We start from the raw sequence: 16,527 nt of genomic DNA, 5'->3' as shown, positions 1-16,527 counted from the left end.
CGGAGTGACGCGGCCGTGACGCCGGCGGAAGTGACGCGCGGGGTGGCGGTGCCGGTGCGCGCTCGGTGTCTCGTTCTCCTCAGTCACGGCTCCGGCTCGGCCTCCCCGCGCCGCCATGTCCGCCCCCGGCAGCGGCGGCGAGTTCGGGAACCCCCTGCGGAAGTTCAAGCTCGTTTTCCTGGGCGAGCAGAGCGGTGAGCGGGGCGGTGGGGGGGCGGACAGGCCGCAGCGGGCGGGGGAGCCGATCGGGGCGGGGCGATGAGGAGCAGCCGCGGGGCTCCCGCTGCGGGGGGGTGAGGAGCCGCTCGGCTCTGGCGGCGGGACCGTGAGGGGCCTTTCATGGCGTGAGGCGGGGACGAGCCGCCCGGGCCGCCGCGGGGGGCGTCGGCCAGAGGTGGCGCCCCGGGGAGGGGCGGCCGCGCCGCGCTCCGGCCTGAGGCCTCCGGTGGGCCTGCCGGCGCGCGGGCCCCGCTTCCGCCGCTCCGGTGCGCCCGGGGCCGGCCCGCAGTGCGCCCGCAGCCGCCCCGGGGCTCTGGGGCCGCCGCTCCGCCCCGTGTCCGCGGCCCCGGCGAGAGAAAAAACCAAAATAAACGGCAAAGCGGAGCTGTGTGTGCAGCGCGGCCCCGGCCTCCCCTGCATCTGCGTTTTGTTGTTTTGCCTGCAAGGTGCCTCTCTTTTGTACCCCTTTCCTCATAACGCGCGGATGAGGTGTGTGTTTTTCTTGGAATTCTGGTGTTCTGGGCTGTGTCACTCTCCCGAGATCTCTCGCTGCTGACCTCTCCTTCGGCCCCAAGGCTGTCGGTCTTGGGGGAATTTCCAGAAGTTGTCTGATTCCCCCACCTTGCCAAGGCACGGTCAGCATTGCTGCTGGCAGGCGTTTGTCCAACCTGGTTTTAACCCTCCCTCTCCAATGTCCACAATTTCACCACCTTTCTAGGCAGCATGTTCCTTTTCCATCCATAGCTTTAGAATTTTTCTTGGCTTCCTCAGTTTCCTGAGAGAGAATCCGAGATCCGATCTTTGCTCCCGTTTCTTGCCGGTTCTGCACTTTGTCTCTTGATAATATTTTTCAACATGCATTTTAAGTTTTTAAGGAAGCCACCGAAGTTTACTCTGTATCTAAAATCTTGTCATGAAGAAAGGATGCAAGTCTTGAATGCTGCTTTACTATCCAGCCAGAGGCAGCTAAACAGTGTCCAGTCCATCACCATGTGTTGTTTTGATATTTGTGCCTAGAAGTCTGCAATGTGGTGATTACCTAAGTAACAAAATATGAGTAACAAAGCAGATTTATTGCTTGCTTAAAGCAAACTAATAATTCTTTGTCATATGCATACCAACATAATTTGAGGACAGAGTTTTCATCATGATTCATTTTTGATCTACTGAGATTGATTTGGCTTAAGATATTTCAGTCATTTTGTGAATGAATTTCTTAGCTGGTCATTTTGCAGGAGGGTGTAGCTGGAAAATATCCTTAGGTTGGCAACTTCATTCTGATGATCAGCGGTACCACCCAGAGCAGTGGGTATTTTTTCTTTTTCCACTGCTGCTTGAAAGTGATTTTTCTCTTCTTTTGTAGTTGGGAAGACCTCTCTGATCACCAGGTTTATGTATGACAGTTTTGACAATACTTACCAGGTATGTGATAGTCTTTATATATATATATATATATATATATATATATATATATATAAATCTGTTCCCTGCTACTAAAATGTAAGCCTGTGAGAACTGTTTGGGGCAAGCACATTTCCCCATGAGATGTCAGTTCAATATAATAGATTATATCATATCAAAATCAAGATTGTAACGTGCCTTGAGATGGAGATGAGACTTCACAATGAAGCCCAAGCATCTAGTACGATGTCAGGAACAGAAAAGAAGCAAGGTTTAGATCCTGTGTGGATATGTGAGTAGCCTTGAGGAGAACAGGGAGAAACATGGGTTTCTGGGGTTAGCTGAAGAGCAGATGATGCTCAGAGTGCCTGATGGTGGGTGTGGAAGTCTCAGGAAACAGAAAAACAAGATGTCAACATGCTTATGGTAGTTCATGGTCTCTGGCACCTGAGTCCAAAGTGCAGAGATAGATCTGCAAGTGGTCCCCATGGTATCTTCTCTCTGTTGTTTTTTTTTATTACTTTTTTTTTTTTTACACTAAAAGGTTATAGATAGAAAAAGCCAGGGAGATCTTGGCAGGGGAAGAGCCGGGTAGGGATGAAGAGGCTGCAGCTGAAAAGCTAAAGATGTGTAAGAGGCCTGAAGATTTCAGGAGAGTTAGTTGCATCAAAAGCACTTAGCAGTATTTCAAGGGAATACCAGATCTCTTTAAGGAAGATAAGACTCTGGTGTTCCCCTTTAATTCAGGCCAGAAAGAATTACTGGTTTAGAATGGAATAATTTTAAGCTGGAAAAGGAAAAGATGACTTTTTTTTGAGGCCAAGTGTTTCACTAGAACTGGATCTTCTTGTGCTTTCTGGATTTCTCTACTTATTGTAGTTGTTATAACCTGTGTCCTGGCTGCAGAAAACAGGACTTCCAGAAATAAGTACTGCTGACAGGAGCTGATGGTTGTTGTCTCATGTTAAATGGTTCACGTTGTGATGGAGACCTTCCAGAACATGTGATGCTGCCTGTGGTTAAGTCTGGAGATAATCTAAAATGCTCAAATCTGTTACATCAGCAGCCTGTCTCCCGCATCCCAGGTTATCATGGACTAGGACACCTGCTTGATTTAAGTGCCTGGGAGCACATCTAACTTAGTAAATGAATTTAAATGTCTTTATACCAGAATTGCTGTACAGCAGTGGAGATGTGGATGGAAGGAGAGTTACAGAGAGAACTACCTGGGCAATGGAGCTTTTGAATGTCACTGGAAAGGAAGCACGTTCTGAAATGGAAACACCCAAATAAACATTGCTTTGTAGCTTTCAGCATAGTTGCCTGCAGTTTATGTATGTAATTTACTCCACCTTTTGGCTATTTCTAATACGGTAATTCATACCAGCCTGAACTGCAGTAGCCTGGGAGGAGATGCCAGTTTGGATATGATCGCTGTTAAGATGCACAAGTGAGGCTAAAATCCAGACTCAGAGGTTCTTGTGCAGTTGAGGAGTGTTGGAAGTATGATATGAAATGAAGATGGTGCAGAGATCCCAATTGCATTGTTATTATCGGATATATTGAAGGCGCGTGACTTCAATAGCTTAATTATAAGTTTGCTTACATTTCTGAGTTTGTATGACAAGATGCGATTTGGAGATGCTGGAAGGCAAGCTGTGGTTACTAATGCTTTTCTTCTTTTCAGGCGACCATTGGAATTGATTTCCTGTCAAAAACAATGTATCTCGAAGATCGCACGGTGAGTGAGGCATCTGCGCGATGGTGTGGGAGCAGCAGTTGCTGCGTGCGCTATTTCGCCTGGTCGTTCCTCCAGCGGCTGCTGAAATCCCCCTGCAGCCTTCAGAGGAACGGCCTTTGTCAAATCAAATTGCTGACCTGCTCCCCTGTTTCTGGTACTTGTTAATATCTGATACCTCTAGAATGAAGTCAAAATCTTTCATGCAAAACTGGGGCAAGCTGATGTCCATATCCCAGGGAATGGGCAGGCTGCTCTAAGTACCTCGGGTGGAATTTACTCCCAGGATTTGCAGCTCTGGCCCTGGGGTTGTCAGTGTGAAGGGTCTGAGCAGACCCCAGGCAGTTTCAGGTCTTGGAGTCGTTCATGATTCCCAGCAGTGACACAGTTCCTCCTCTGGTAACACTCTCCTGACATACTGTTATAAAGCAGTTTTGGATTTAGCTTGCATGAGATTCCTTTTGCATAAAGAGATCCCTCACATCCCTCTCCTGTCTTTCAGTATTTGTCTTTTCATTAGTTCTGTTTTGCTAGTACTTGCCTTTTTGCCAGTTGTACCGCTGGTTGAGAAGCGTGGAACTGTTGTGGGGAGGAAGGGGCCGGTGGTGTGATGGAAATCCTGTGTGTGGCTTTGGGTCTGGCACTTCTGAAGAAATCTCAGCCCAGTATGTGTGATGAGTTGCCTGAGCGTTTCTCTCCCATCTTAACAGCGATTCACTATTAGGAACAGACCTTGCTTAGTCTTTGTTTGGGAGAAACTACTTGGATAACGTTTTTCTAGTGGTGCTGACAGTGGCAGAAGAAGAAAAAGATGTTGGGAGCGCTGCTCGATGCCTGTGAAGGCAGGTTGGAACACCTGTGTGCTGTTTTCAGCAGTGCAGTCTTGGTTCATTGTGGTTGTGTGGGTCACAATGTCGTTTACCTGCTGGCATACTATCGAGAAAATACCTTTTTCTTTCCAATGTTGAATATACTGTTAGCTTTCCTGTTTATGTAGGTGGTCCACAGAGCCCATAAAGCCTGTTTAAATAACAGAGAGGTGTTGAATGTAGATAAGAGGAGGGAGAAATACAGGCATGTACGCTAGGAAAATTCAGACCTTGAGGTAATTTCTCAGATATGGCCGCAGCTGTATTTTGCAATAGGCTTTGACTGCTGTGCTTTAAATGAAGAATCCTAAGCCTTTAAGTGCGGCCTATGCTTTAGCATATTGGATATGTCCTTACACCAAATAATATATCTTGAAATTATACATTTGCCAGATCACTCTAAATATGTCCTGGGTAGCATGTGCTAGCAGGGAAAAGGGACAAATCTACGTGGAGTTGGGTTCTTCAAAACCATCTCCTGCAGCCTCCCACCGAGGGCAGCTGGAAGTGCCGTTACCGGTGCACTAGGAGCCGTGGCACTAAGTCAGCTGGGGCCACAAGAGGCCCCATCCTCACTCCCAACTGCCAGGCTGACAGTTCCACCTTATAGCTACAACCTCATTCTTGGAAGACTGAGGAGGATTTCCTTTACTGTGTCTCAGCATCTTCCCAGACGTGTTGGATTTAAGCCCAAGATAAGGCAGTCTAGAGGGCGTTTGCTGTCCTGTCCTGTACCTGTTTCAGTCCTCGAGGTCGGGCTGTGCGGTGGGTTCAGCGGTAGCGGGGTGACAATGTCTGGATGGTTCCAAGTGACCACATTTAGCGAGGTGTAGGCTGCAGTTTGCTGGTGTGGCTGTTACAGCCAGTCCTGACATGGCAGGATGCACGGAGGTATGCGTGCTTGTTTTCCTCGTTAGCAGATGGTGTGAGAAGGTATTTTGGGGATATCTTGGTTTTTTGATGAAATGGAAGAATGTGCTCATGTGTGTGAGTTATTAATGGGCTCGTGGAGGGAGGGAGGTTTCTCGGATGTGCGACGCTGAGCTTGCTGTGAGAATGCAGTTAGAAGTGTCATTGGCTCTTTTCACATTTCTGTTCCATTTTAACTTTCCTTTTGTTACGTTATTTTTGTCTTGCAATTTTTTCTATTTTATTTTCATTTCACTTGAGTTTTTGGTTTTGTTTTCCATTTCCCTGCTCTTCCCCTTTCCTCTTCCCCTACACTTTTCCGTTTCCCAGATCAGGCTGCAGCTGTGGGACACAGCCGGCCAGGAGAGGTTCCGCAGCCTCATTCCCAGCTACATCCGTGACTCTGCTGTTGCTGTCATTGTCTTTGACATTACAAGTAGGTATTAGCCCGAGCCTCTGCAGGGACCTTTTACTGTGCACCTTTTATGCATTGGAAGTGGTGGTGTTATCTGAAAGGATCTAAGATATTCCATTGGCCTCAGAACTGTACGTATTTCATGGGCTGACTGGAAGTAGCAGAGCATCTTCCCCCACAACCACGGTAACTCCATCCCATAATACAGAAACTGGGGAGCTGGAAAACTCTTGTCTGCTCAAAGCTTGAACTGTGGAAGTGATACACAGAGGACTGGCAGGTAGGTGAACAGGGATTGTGACTTTTCTTGCGTCTGTGCTGATTGGAATGAAAGGCGATTGGTAGCATTTGGAAAACTTTTTCTGATTTGGGGGTTTTTCTTTTAAACCTCAAAATTAACTTTTTTTTTCCCCTCTGGAGGTGTAGAGAGGTGATACAAGTAACAACTTCATATGCCAAAGCAAAGGAACACTGTCAGAGTAGGTAAAACAGTACAGTACATTTAAATAAAAGCTATATAGCGATTTATGAGCATTCAGGACTCCCATTTCATTGAAGAAGAGAGCTGATGATTCATATGACTAACTAGAGAGCTTTTAGAAGAGTTGTAACTACCACAATTTCTAAAGAATAAACAAGCTTAGAGGGAAGTTCTCTATAACTGTTGGCATGAATGTTTTAGCAGAAGATATAAAGATATGAATGCATTTCGTAACTCCTTTTTATTGATTCCACTTGACCTGGCTTTTTTGGCTAAGGCAAAGTATCAGCGTAAATACCTTGACAGGAATTACACCAGTGAGCCAACCCCATGTGGACAAAGTCTAAGTAAAGAACATAGCGCAGATGGAAAACCTCTGGCCCACCTTTATTCTATCACAAAATCTAGATGATAGTGAGGCTTTACAGATCAGGGCTTTGTTTTACTTTGTTAACAGAAGTTATTAACAAATTCTACCAGACTGATTTATCTCACGTATTGAAGGCAAATAATTACGTGGCCTTTATTCCAGTCCAGGCAGGTGGAAGAGTTTTGCCATGGTCTGGGCTGTTCCTGACAGCTTCCAGTCATGTCAGAAATAATCCTGCCTTGGTAATAGTCTGATATTTTCAGATAACTTCATTTTTTCTTGTTGCTGCTCTTTGTTCTGTTCCTAGCAACTGGAAGGCTTTTAGTTTTCTTGTGTTCTTGAAGGAACGTGCTCAGGTACTTCGAGGGCATGATGATGCTGAGCACTAGTGGGATTAGGAAAACACAGAGCTATATATTTACATTGTCTTAAGTGGTAATTGTATTTGGGAACCTCAGATAGTCTCCTGTAAGTTGATTCTGGTTATCGTAGTGTAAAATAGGGACAGAACATAGGACTCAGTTAAGTACCAGCCAAGACAATCTTAATTAGAAGAGAGAAAGTGTTAGTTAGCATGTGGGAGGCTGAGAAGAAAAAGAGAAATTGCTATTTATATTTTCTCTGCCCCTCCAAACTGGGTGCACAGGGGTGTCTGGGGAGCTGCGTGGCAGCTCGCTGTGCAGTCTGGAAGCAAGAGGCAGAAGCTGCCGTTACCAATCTGCTCTGCCAGCACCCCTGTGATATTGGCCAGGTGCTGGGAGTTGAGTTTCTGTGGGCAGTGAAGAGCCCTGATTTGCTCCTGTAGCCAAGGCTGCTTTCAAAATGAAGTATGAGCTAATTGCTTTAACTGTGAGCCCTAACCTTCCTTAAACCCCAGGGCATCAGAGCTACGCACCCTGATGTAAAGACAATGTTGTTTTGAATCTGCTTCTAGCAAGATGCTTTGCAGACATGTGCTCTGTCCAGATTCTATTTCTCTTCTAAACAAGCCAATTATTGGTCCTTCTGAATCCACTTTCTCCCTCGTAGCCCTGCAAGCTGCCTCATTAACCGCTGTTGTGTGCATGAACAGCTGCTCTCCCTCATTGCTGCCCGCCTGGCCTTGTGAGCACACCTGACCAGTTCCTGTCGTTAAACTGGGAACCAGGCTCTGCCCTCCAGTGAAACCTGTTGAGAATGTTGAGAATGCCAAGAGCAATCTTGTTGTCTGGCAGCATAACGCTACTCATGGAGCTCGCTGTGCGGGGTAATGATTTGGAAGGAAATGGTATCGCTCCCAGTCGTGAAGAGCTTTTGTTTAGCGCTCACTGTGGTAGCCAGGCATGTTTTGACTATCGCTGTTACAAACAGACGGGTCCCAGGCCTTAGAGCTGTGTTTGGGCACCATTCTGGAGATCCAACTGTACTGCTCATAGCGCTGGTGGTTTTTTCTGACCCTTGCACTTATCTGAAAGGGAGAACCTGAGGCCCCTTGTGCCGTGTGAAGCCTACGGTGCGTAACATTTGCTTTTGTTTCTGCTGGCACTTCAGTTATTGATTGCCTTAATCCTGCATGAAAATGCCCGTTGCTGGGAGCTTGGTGCTGGAGAATGGGTGCTGTTCCACTGTGTGGTGTTTGGGCCGAGGGAGCTGCATGTCTGTCATGTGGGAATTGCCCAAAAGCCTTTAAGCCGAGATATTCTGGGGTAGGAGTCCTGTGGAGACCCACACATAGAACAGCTCGGAGCTGTTAGCTACTGTATCAGCACAAGGTAGTAACCACAACCTGGAGCTCTTGCAGAACAGCAGAATCTCTAGACGAACAAAATCGGTAATTAAAGCACATTATCTATAAACAGAGTCAGAAAAGCCAGCTTTGGTGGTGTTTGGATATTTGGGGCAAGATTTCAAGGTCAGCCTCAGCTTCTCCGATTGAGCTGCATACAGTTAATTCTAGCGATGGCCTTTTCTCTAAAGGACAGTTTCCTCCTTTCTTCTCTCCCTCGCTCTCTGCTCTCCCTGGCCTGGTACCAGCAGGTTCGGCTGCAGCTTTGGGACACAGCCGGCCAGGAGCGGTTCCGCAGCCTCATTCCCAGCTACATCCGCGACTCCACCATTGCTGTGGTAGTCTATGACATTACAAGTGAGTGATGCTTTCTGGTGTCTCATTATTTGAAATACTACATGTAAGCAGAACTAACATGTTAACAGCCAGAAGTTCTGCAAAAAGATGATTAACTTGAGGAACTGTTTTTTCTGTCTGAGCGGAAAACAATTTATGGGTCGCTTATATGTGGTGTGGGGAGAGGTGGAGAAGCACCTGAGTACAGGCAGAGCATTCTCCCCCTCTGAAAATAAGTTTTATCCTTAGCACTCCCATTTTCTTCTTCTCTACAGACTTGAATTCTTTCCAGCAAACCTCCAAGTGGATCGATGACGTCAGGACAGAGAGAGGCAGCGACGTTATCATCATGTTGGTGGGGAACAAAACTGACCTGGCGGACAAGAGGTAACGGAGGGAGTGGGCGGCCTCGCTGCCCTGACCAGGCACTGGCCAACTAGGCTGTCTTAAAACAACTGTTGATTTGAAACAAAGCATAACAAGCTTGCCAGGAAATTCAGATTTCTGGTTTCACAATGTCAAGTTATTCCATTTTGCTATTCTACAAATAGATTTTGTTAAATCAAAGCCACCCAGAAAAAAACCCTTTTACTTAAATCAGATATCTCTATACCATGTTTCTCAATAGTTGATTTTGTCTGACTTTTCTTTTTTGTGCTGAGATAAAGCCAAAAATGTTGTGCAGAAGCAAGGAAATCTGATTTTTTTCCATCAGCCTATTTACATGACTCTGCATGTGCAACTGGAAGATCATAGTAAAGTTTCTTCTTGTTCCAAGATGCAGACGGAGCTTTTACAGTGTCAGTTACAAGGTTTTCCTCTGAGCCTACATTTCATGTCATACAAAACACCAACCGTGGTATTGTAGCTATGTGAGAGGAAACTAGATCAGCAATAGCAGACTTCCCCAAGAGATGTAAAAAGTTAATTAGACTCTTAAAATCACATGGCCTTAATGTTTTGGGACATGCCATAGAGCATTTTGCTATTAAAACTCTTATTCCTACAATGCCACTTCAGCCAATATAACCAATGTAATAGCTTCTTAGAAGACCACGGGCTTGTGCTTTTGCATTTCTGTTTCAAATTCTCGATTGTTGATTTAGCAGAAATTTTGTTTAATGTTGTCAGGGATTTTCATTCTTTAGGAATACATCGGCAACAGGGTAGATTAGGAAATCTTTCTATTTTCATTTTAATGGTTAGTGTCAGTAGTAGTTGGCAAAGGGAAGATGGAGTCAGCCACTATTCCTTACAGTCCAAATATGTTAACATCTTCACATATGCCAGGTACTCTAAAACGTGTGTTTCTTATGGCACAGGGCATATGAAGAATTGAAATGATGGGGAATTTTTATCTGATACAAAGAAAAAGCATCTCAAAAAAACCCCAAACTGGCAAACAGCTAATCTCCCAGCGAAATGGGGTCCTATAAAATCAAACCCTTATCCTTTGGCTGAGATACGTCTGATGAAAAGATAACAGCTTGAACAGAAACATTTCCTCAGAAAAATCTTGCAGTGATATCGGAACTGTTCGTTTGCTCTGGTTCTTGGCGTGATGGGCCTGATGGGGATCAGACTGTTCCATTGCTGGACGCTCTCACGTCTTAAATCCTAACCCTTGCTTTGCTCGCTCCTGCAGCGTACGTATTGCTTCACAATGTCTTGCAATGTGGTTTTTTCTCTTGTGGTTTTGGTGTTGTCCAAATACTGGTGTGAGCCAGCAACCAGCATCCGCGGCTGCACAGGCTGGGTCAGGAGGGGCTTTTCACCCTTTCTCCCTGCCCAAGTTTTGCTGTTGATTTTTAGTTTGCCGTGCCTAGCAGGAAAAGCAGAGACAGTTCTAATCCCGGCAGGTGCTTTGAGGATAAAGTTGCGCTCCAGCTGGGCACAGGGTGGGCTTCGTGCTGCTGGTTCTTACAGAAACGTGTTTGGTGTCCACCATGCACAGCACCCAAGTCCTGACAACCACTGCTAGTGGGAGGAGCCAAATGGGAGGCCATTATGAGCGTCCTGTGCCTTGCACTTCAGAAATATTGGTAAAACTTGGTTCTCAGAACTCTAGAAATAAGATAAAAATGTGTTTTGCTGATTAGGATTAATAATTGTGGGTGGTGAGACCTCAGATTGGTCTTGTCCCTAAAATCAGCTTACAAAAGCAATCGAGCAAAGTCTGAGCTGTTCTACTTGAGCCAGCTTTGGATCTTGATGATTTAGTATCTCTTATGCCCTCCTGGGACCTCGAAATAACTGCAGCTCCTTAACTGAATAACCTGCCATTTAGATTGGAGGCTTTCTGATTTCTATCCAAATCCGGTTTCCTGTGGAACTGGAAAACCCAGTGGAGTGATTTCTGCCTTGGACGGTTTCCTGAGAGTACGTGAGTGGCGTGCGTGTGCAGGACAGGTGGCCCAGCACTGCCCTAACAATTGGAAATACCACCAAAGAGTTTGAAGCGTAGCTACAGTTGAAGTTCACATAGCACTAGGAATTCTTATTTTAGAAGTTTAAGGTAAGTGGCAGTAGTCCTGGTCCAGGCTACAATTTGGAATTCTGGTGCATATCCAGGTATCAGTAAAAGAAGCTGCCTTGCCTTTCTTTTAAAAGAAAGGGAGAGTTGTGTGAGGCTGAAATACTGGGCCTTTTAATGCTGGACAAAGCCACAGAATCAGTCTGAGCTGGGTCACATTTTTCAGAGTAGAATACAGCGTCCTGGAAACCATTCATCCTATGGTAGAAGCCAAGCGGTGGTGCAAGTTCTGAGGCCAAAAAGCTGAACTAAAAATAGCACTTTCTTATTTGGTGCAGCCTGTTAAGTTTTTCTTTCCTGTTAATGTTGCTTCAGTTTGTGGCTGGGCTTTGTTTTGGGCTTTTGGTGCTGGTGGTTTTGGTTTGGGTTTTTTGTTGTTATTATTTTACTGGGTTTGTTAGTTTGTTTTCCTGCAGTTTTCATGATTTTTGGACTACTTTGCTTTGGTTTTCCTTTTCTGTGATTTGTTCTCACTGCTGTAGATGGGTTTCTATAGAGGAGGGTGAGAGAAAAGCCCAAGAACTGACTATGATGTACATTGAAACCAGTGCTAAAGCAGGGTAGGATGTGAAACAGGTCTGGCCAGGGTGTTGATCAGAGATGCGTTTGCAGGCGCTTGCTCCAAGCAGCAGCCTGGCACGTGCTGCTGGAGCCTCTCTGAAGTCTGCCTGTAACCTCATGGAATTCCCTTTGGGAAACTGCTTTTTGTATCAGGTGCAGCGTCCGGAGGTTCGTCTGTTATTAACAGTTGTAAGACCAGGCGTTCCCTGGGTGCCTTACCTGAGGTTGTTCATTTGTACCTGGAGGATTTGGGGGTCTTAAAGCCCAAGAGCTCCAGAGGTGTCCTCTGGTGGCCGGTGAGGGGCGGTGAAGCGACCCTGCGTGAAGAGCAGCTCAGTCCCAGCCATCTGTAACTTCTCCTGTCCTTCCTTTCTGTCTTTCTGCTTCTGTTTGCATCTTTGTCCAGGCAAATCACTACAGAAGAAGGTGAGCAGAGAGCCAAAGAGCTGAATGTGATGTTTATTGAGACCAGTGCAAAGACTGGATACAATGTGAAACAGGTAGGTCAATGTTCTGTTCTGTAGACTGGAAATCTCTCCTTTGCCGCTCTGTATGTGGGAGGATTAAGCTGCTGCTTGGGGTTCCTGTTCCATCAGATATTTGCTTCTGTTGGTTGTTGTCGAGCCCTGAAATGCTTCTTGCTGCTTTATCTAGTCGGAGCCCCTTTCCCATCAAGTCAGGGATTCCCTGTTAAAGCCAAGCAAACTTGCCTTGAAAAAAAGGTAAATCTAAACCAGAATGTGCTGAGGGACAGGAATGCCACTGTTTTGTGCTGCCAGACGTAATTTTTTGTGCTCCCTTTGCTTTTGTTAGCAGTTAATGCACGGTTTTCTAAAACCAATGTTGAGTTCAGTCAGGATAATTGCTAAGGCACTAGAGTAGAAGCTCCTGCTTCTTTTTGAAGCCACAGCAGAAAATTGTAGAATAGCTGAGGTTGGAGGGGATCTCTGGAGATCAGCTCGTCCAAGCCTCGTGCTCAGAGCAGCGTGCCCAGAGCTGCCTCCAGCTGGGTTCTGAGCATCTCAGAGGACAGAGGCTGCATCGCTCCAGGCAGCCTGTCACTCTGTGTCTATCCCTACAGGAAAAAAACAAGCTTTCAATGTTTTTTTTAATGTTTCAACAGGATTTCTTGTATCTCAGTTTGTGCCCATTGCCTGTTGCTCCAAGCTTGTGATCCCAGGCCCCGCTAGCTCAGGAGCCGTTCTGAAGTGGGACAGTGGGCTCTGCAGGGAGCATCCGCGCTGCTGGGAAACAGAACGTAACAGCTCGGTGCTCACCAGCTGATGGGGAGAACCTCACCATGGGACTGGGAGACTTTGGGTTTAGTTTTGCTTTTGGCTATTCTGGATTTAATCCACTTTAACCTTTGGTTCTTACTGTTGCGTGATTTGCCTGGCGGGTGTTTGCAGTAAAACTTGTGTGACTAAAGGGATTCTAAGTGCGGCACCTTGCTGATACCTCAGTGCCTTGATTTTTTCCAAGTACCACAATTTGGAGGGGGTGGATGAGAAGCCCCTGCTGAGCTACTGGAAGGAAAATCATCATGAGCTGGTGATTCTTCTGGTTCTTTCTGCAGCACTTGTCACCAGGCGGCCTAGTGGTGTCTACATCATATCCACTGCTGCGTTCAAGTCAGGAGGAGGAGATTGAAGGATTGATAAATTATGCCAAACCATTTTGTGTATTTTTATGGGGATATGACAGTCCTTCCCAGCTCTAGCAGATCCTTAATAGCTTAAACGCAGCTCACTTGGGGCTGGTTTGCAGCAGGACTGAACTGAAAGGATGGGCTGGAAAACCTGGTGTTCCAGAAGCGGGTTAAACCTCCGGTCTCTGGCGAGGCTGTTCTCAGAGATCCCAAGCTGTGCTCTGTAACGTTGCTGTGCACAAAAGCAGCAGTAGAAATGAATTCCATGCCGTGTTCAAGCAGAAACAAAACTGGTTTGAATAAATTCCGTAATAAAACCTGTTAGATTTCTTAGGTAAAATTCATGTGGCGTTTGTTGATCATTCCTTTGCTTGCTAAAGTACCCACACAACAAGTTTGTACAATTTGGACTCTAAAATATGCCGTAAAGCAATGGTTTTTAACATGCCTTTTCTTGTTTTCCTGCCAAGCCTTCAGCTTTACCTCTTGCTGTTTTCCAGCTTTTCCGTCGTGTGGCTGCTGCCTTACCTGGGATGGACAGCACACCGGAGAAGAGCAAAGAAGACAGTATCCTTGCTTTCTCATCAGGAACGTCCCTGTCACTATTGCAATGATCTCCTTAGGGTGAGCTTGCTGACTTTTTGGCTCCTTGTGTTTCCTTAACTTGCCTCCTGCAGTGATCGACATCAAACTAGAGAAACCTCCTGAGCAGCCAGTAACGGAGAGCGGGTGCTCCTGCTAACAGCCCCGTTCTGTAGCAGCACATTCCCTGACCGGCCAGTCTCACAGAAGAACATCACTGCTCATTTGGCTAAGCAACCCTATTTGGGGGCTGAAAAACCAATCTACTAAGCGAGTGAGCTCGCTGTTTACTAGTGGGGAGCAGCCCCGGCCACCCCTCTTACTGCATGGTATGAGCCCTGAGTGCAGAATGAGTGTCCTGTCTTTTTATTTTGATTTATTTTTATGTTGTTGCACTTTGGCACTCTGGTGCCCTTTACACTCTCTCTCTTCCTCTCCTTCTCCTCCTCTTCCCCACCTCGAGCCTGTCTGCTCAGATGTATCTTGTGAATGCCATGGAAAAGCCACCAAGTTAGGGAAGACAAAAAACAAAGCTTGGGGGTGGGCTTTCCGCCTTCCGCGCTGCCTCGCATCGTAACTCCTTCCCGTCCCCGCCAGCCCCGTCTCTCCCGCATCCCCACTTCCTCCGGCGAAAGGCTGCTCCTTCCAAACTGGTCAGTTTGACTTGGCCTTGCCTTTTTGGACAATACAGGTTATCTGTTTCTAGGCTTTTGCTTCCTGCAGGGCACACACAATCGTAGCTCCTCGGTTTCTCCTTTCTGTGGATGATCTTGCCTAACTCTCGCTCATGACTTCTGAGTTATTTTGCCCCTCGTGTTACCCGCAGCACTGGAAACCCCCAGACTCTGATAGCTTTGGCCTTGTTGCTCCTGTTTGTATAGCAGACACCCCACAGGCTGCTCTCCTCTGTTGGAATCTCTTCCCGGCCAGAGAACGCTGGTGCTCGGCGAGTGTTGACTGTGGGATGTGGGGAAGGAAGAGGGTCCAGAAGCTTTGCAGAGTGGGGAGAGAGATCCTCAGGGTGGGCTGTGGAGACCTGGGGTCTGTCTGTCGACAGCGGAAGCGAATGGTTTGCCTGGAATCCATCACGACAGGGCCAACACCTGCCCTGGGAGTCATGGGTGCTGAGCAGGAGCTTTCCTGGGCTCTGCGCTCAGTGTCACGTAGACTGGGAGCCGCTTCACATGGAGCTGCAGCAGCCGGGAGGCCAGGGGTGGCTGTGCTGCTCTCACACGTAGGTTGCTGCATGCAGAAACTGTACGGAGCTGCTGCTTCCTTTGTCGTGGGCCTCTGGAGCGGCGGGGGCAGCAGCCTTTTCCCTTTAGGAGCAGAGCTAAGCTGTAACGTTGCCAAAGCTGAGAGGAGCGGTGGCAGGGATTTGTTGTCAGACCCGCGCAGAGGAGTGCAGGAATGGGTGCTGCTGAAGTGACCTTTGGTGTCACTGCTCAGCGTGGAGGTTTGGAAATACCTCCTCTTCCCCCTGCCCCTTGTTTCTAATTACGTTAACAGCTTTTCAGAGACTGGTACTGGGTTTTTTTTGTCTGTCTGTCCTGACCAGAAGTCGGTAGGCTTATCTGTTGACAGAGAGGAGAACAAAGCAGTTCTGTTATTTTCATCACCTGGCCTGTGTCGTGCTGACGGGGGATGTGAGCGGGCAGGAGAGCCAGTGGGACGGGTGGGTACAGCAGCGTTTGGTGGCTGGTGACACTTCCCGAGCAGGACGCCTGTAGGTCACTGACACAATGCGCGCACTTTGAAGCCAAGGGAGGGGAGGGGGCAGCCCGGGAGCTGAGGGTCCCAGTGTCGGTTTACTGGTGGCAAGTTGGTGACTGCCCTGTCCCTCCCCTCGGGCTGAGCTGGGCTGCAGGAGGAGGCTGGGATGTCATTCCCCATTTCACTCTGGAGTGTCCCCCCCTTTACCCCCCAGCGCCGGCGGGAAGCTCAGCCCCCTCCTCTGTACATACCCCTGTCGTGTGGGAATTGCTGATGTTTGTCGGTGTGTCCGTGTCTGCCGTAGAACAGGTTTTGCCGTCCCCTTCTCACAGGCAGGTGTGCACTGCTCTGCTGTAGTGTTGTTCCCAGTCATGGGCCTGGGGGGAGGGATTGGGGAGACCCTAAGTACCGGGGGGAGTTAACTAGTGAAAGAAAATAGTTCACTTCCCGCTGTCTTCTCTATGGATGTGTATAATATTGAGTGTGTGTCTGGCCCTTCTGTCTCCTAGCTGTTCCCCTGTAAGCGTGACTATTACTCTGAGTATGGACTGTCTGACCACAGCCGTGTATCACACTAAATAAAGTTATTTCACCAACACCTTTGCTGTCCTGCTGCCCCGGGGGGAGCCTGAGGCTGTCGCCACTTATTTTATTCCCAGGTTTAACAAGTCTGTCCTGCCTTAGGGCATGGTGGAAGGAGGATGAGCTTACTGGGGGTAAGCCTGGCTTTGGGAGGGGAACAAGGTGAGAGGGGCAAGCGCAGTGGTTTGGAGGAGTGAGGTGCAGGGAGGGATGCTGTGTGATGCAGCTCAGGCTCATCCAGTGGTTTATGACAAGGTGGGGTTGGAGCTTTTAAAGAAAAATCTCTGGGTTTATAGCCTTTTCCCTCGTGACGTGACCGCACGGATCCAGCCACGGCGCTGGGCGGGCCGGGAGCACACGGGTGTCTGCAGGTGTCTGGGGGCGCGGAGCTGCTCGGTGGGTGTC

General features: G+C 47.6%; 2 protein-coding genes across 5 annotated transcripts in view; both read left to right on the top strand.

The window, feature by feature from the left end:
• The window catches only part of LOC309444091 (chromosome-associated kinesin KIF4-like), a 474,457-nt gene that overhangs the window by 449,581 nt on the left and 8,349 nt on the right, over positions 1-16,527 (top strand). The window lies entirely within an intron of this gene.
• RAB41 (RAB41, member RAS oncogene family) lies at positions 41-16,138 on the top strand. Of its 4 annotated transcripts, XM_082062144.1 has the most exons (9): positions 54-194; positions 1,583-1,641; positions 3,308-3,361; positions 5,467-5,572; positions 8,419-8,524; positions 8,779-8,890; positions 12,004-12,097; positions 13,746-13,812; positions 13,923-16,138. In XM_082062144.1, the coding sequence occupies exons 2-9, from the start codon at positions 1,616-1,618 to the stop codon at positions 13,985-13,987; spliced, it is 630 nt and encodes a 209-aa protein (XP_081918270.1). In that variant the 5' UTR covers positions 54-194; positions 1,583-1,615; the 3' UTR covers positions 13,988-16,138. The 4 variants fall into 4 exon arrangements, with proteins under 4 accessions (XP_081918268.1, XP_081918269.1, XP_081918270.1 ...); XM_082062142.1 differs by lacking the exon at positions 5,467-5,572 and having other exon boundaries at positions 41-194; XM_082062143.1 differs by lacking the exon at positions 8,419-8,524 and having other exon boundaries at positions 41-194.

Source organism: Streptopelia decaocto, assembly GCF_964273445.1.
Source record: "Streptopelia decaocto genome assembly, chromosome: 10".
Taxonomy (NCBI): Eukaryota; Metazoa; Chordata; class Aves; order Columbiformes; family Columbidae; genus Streptopelia; species Streptopelia decaocto.
This window is presented reverse-complemented; position numbering and strand designations above follow the sequence as displayed.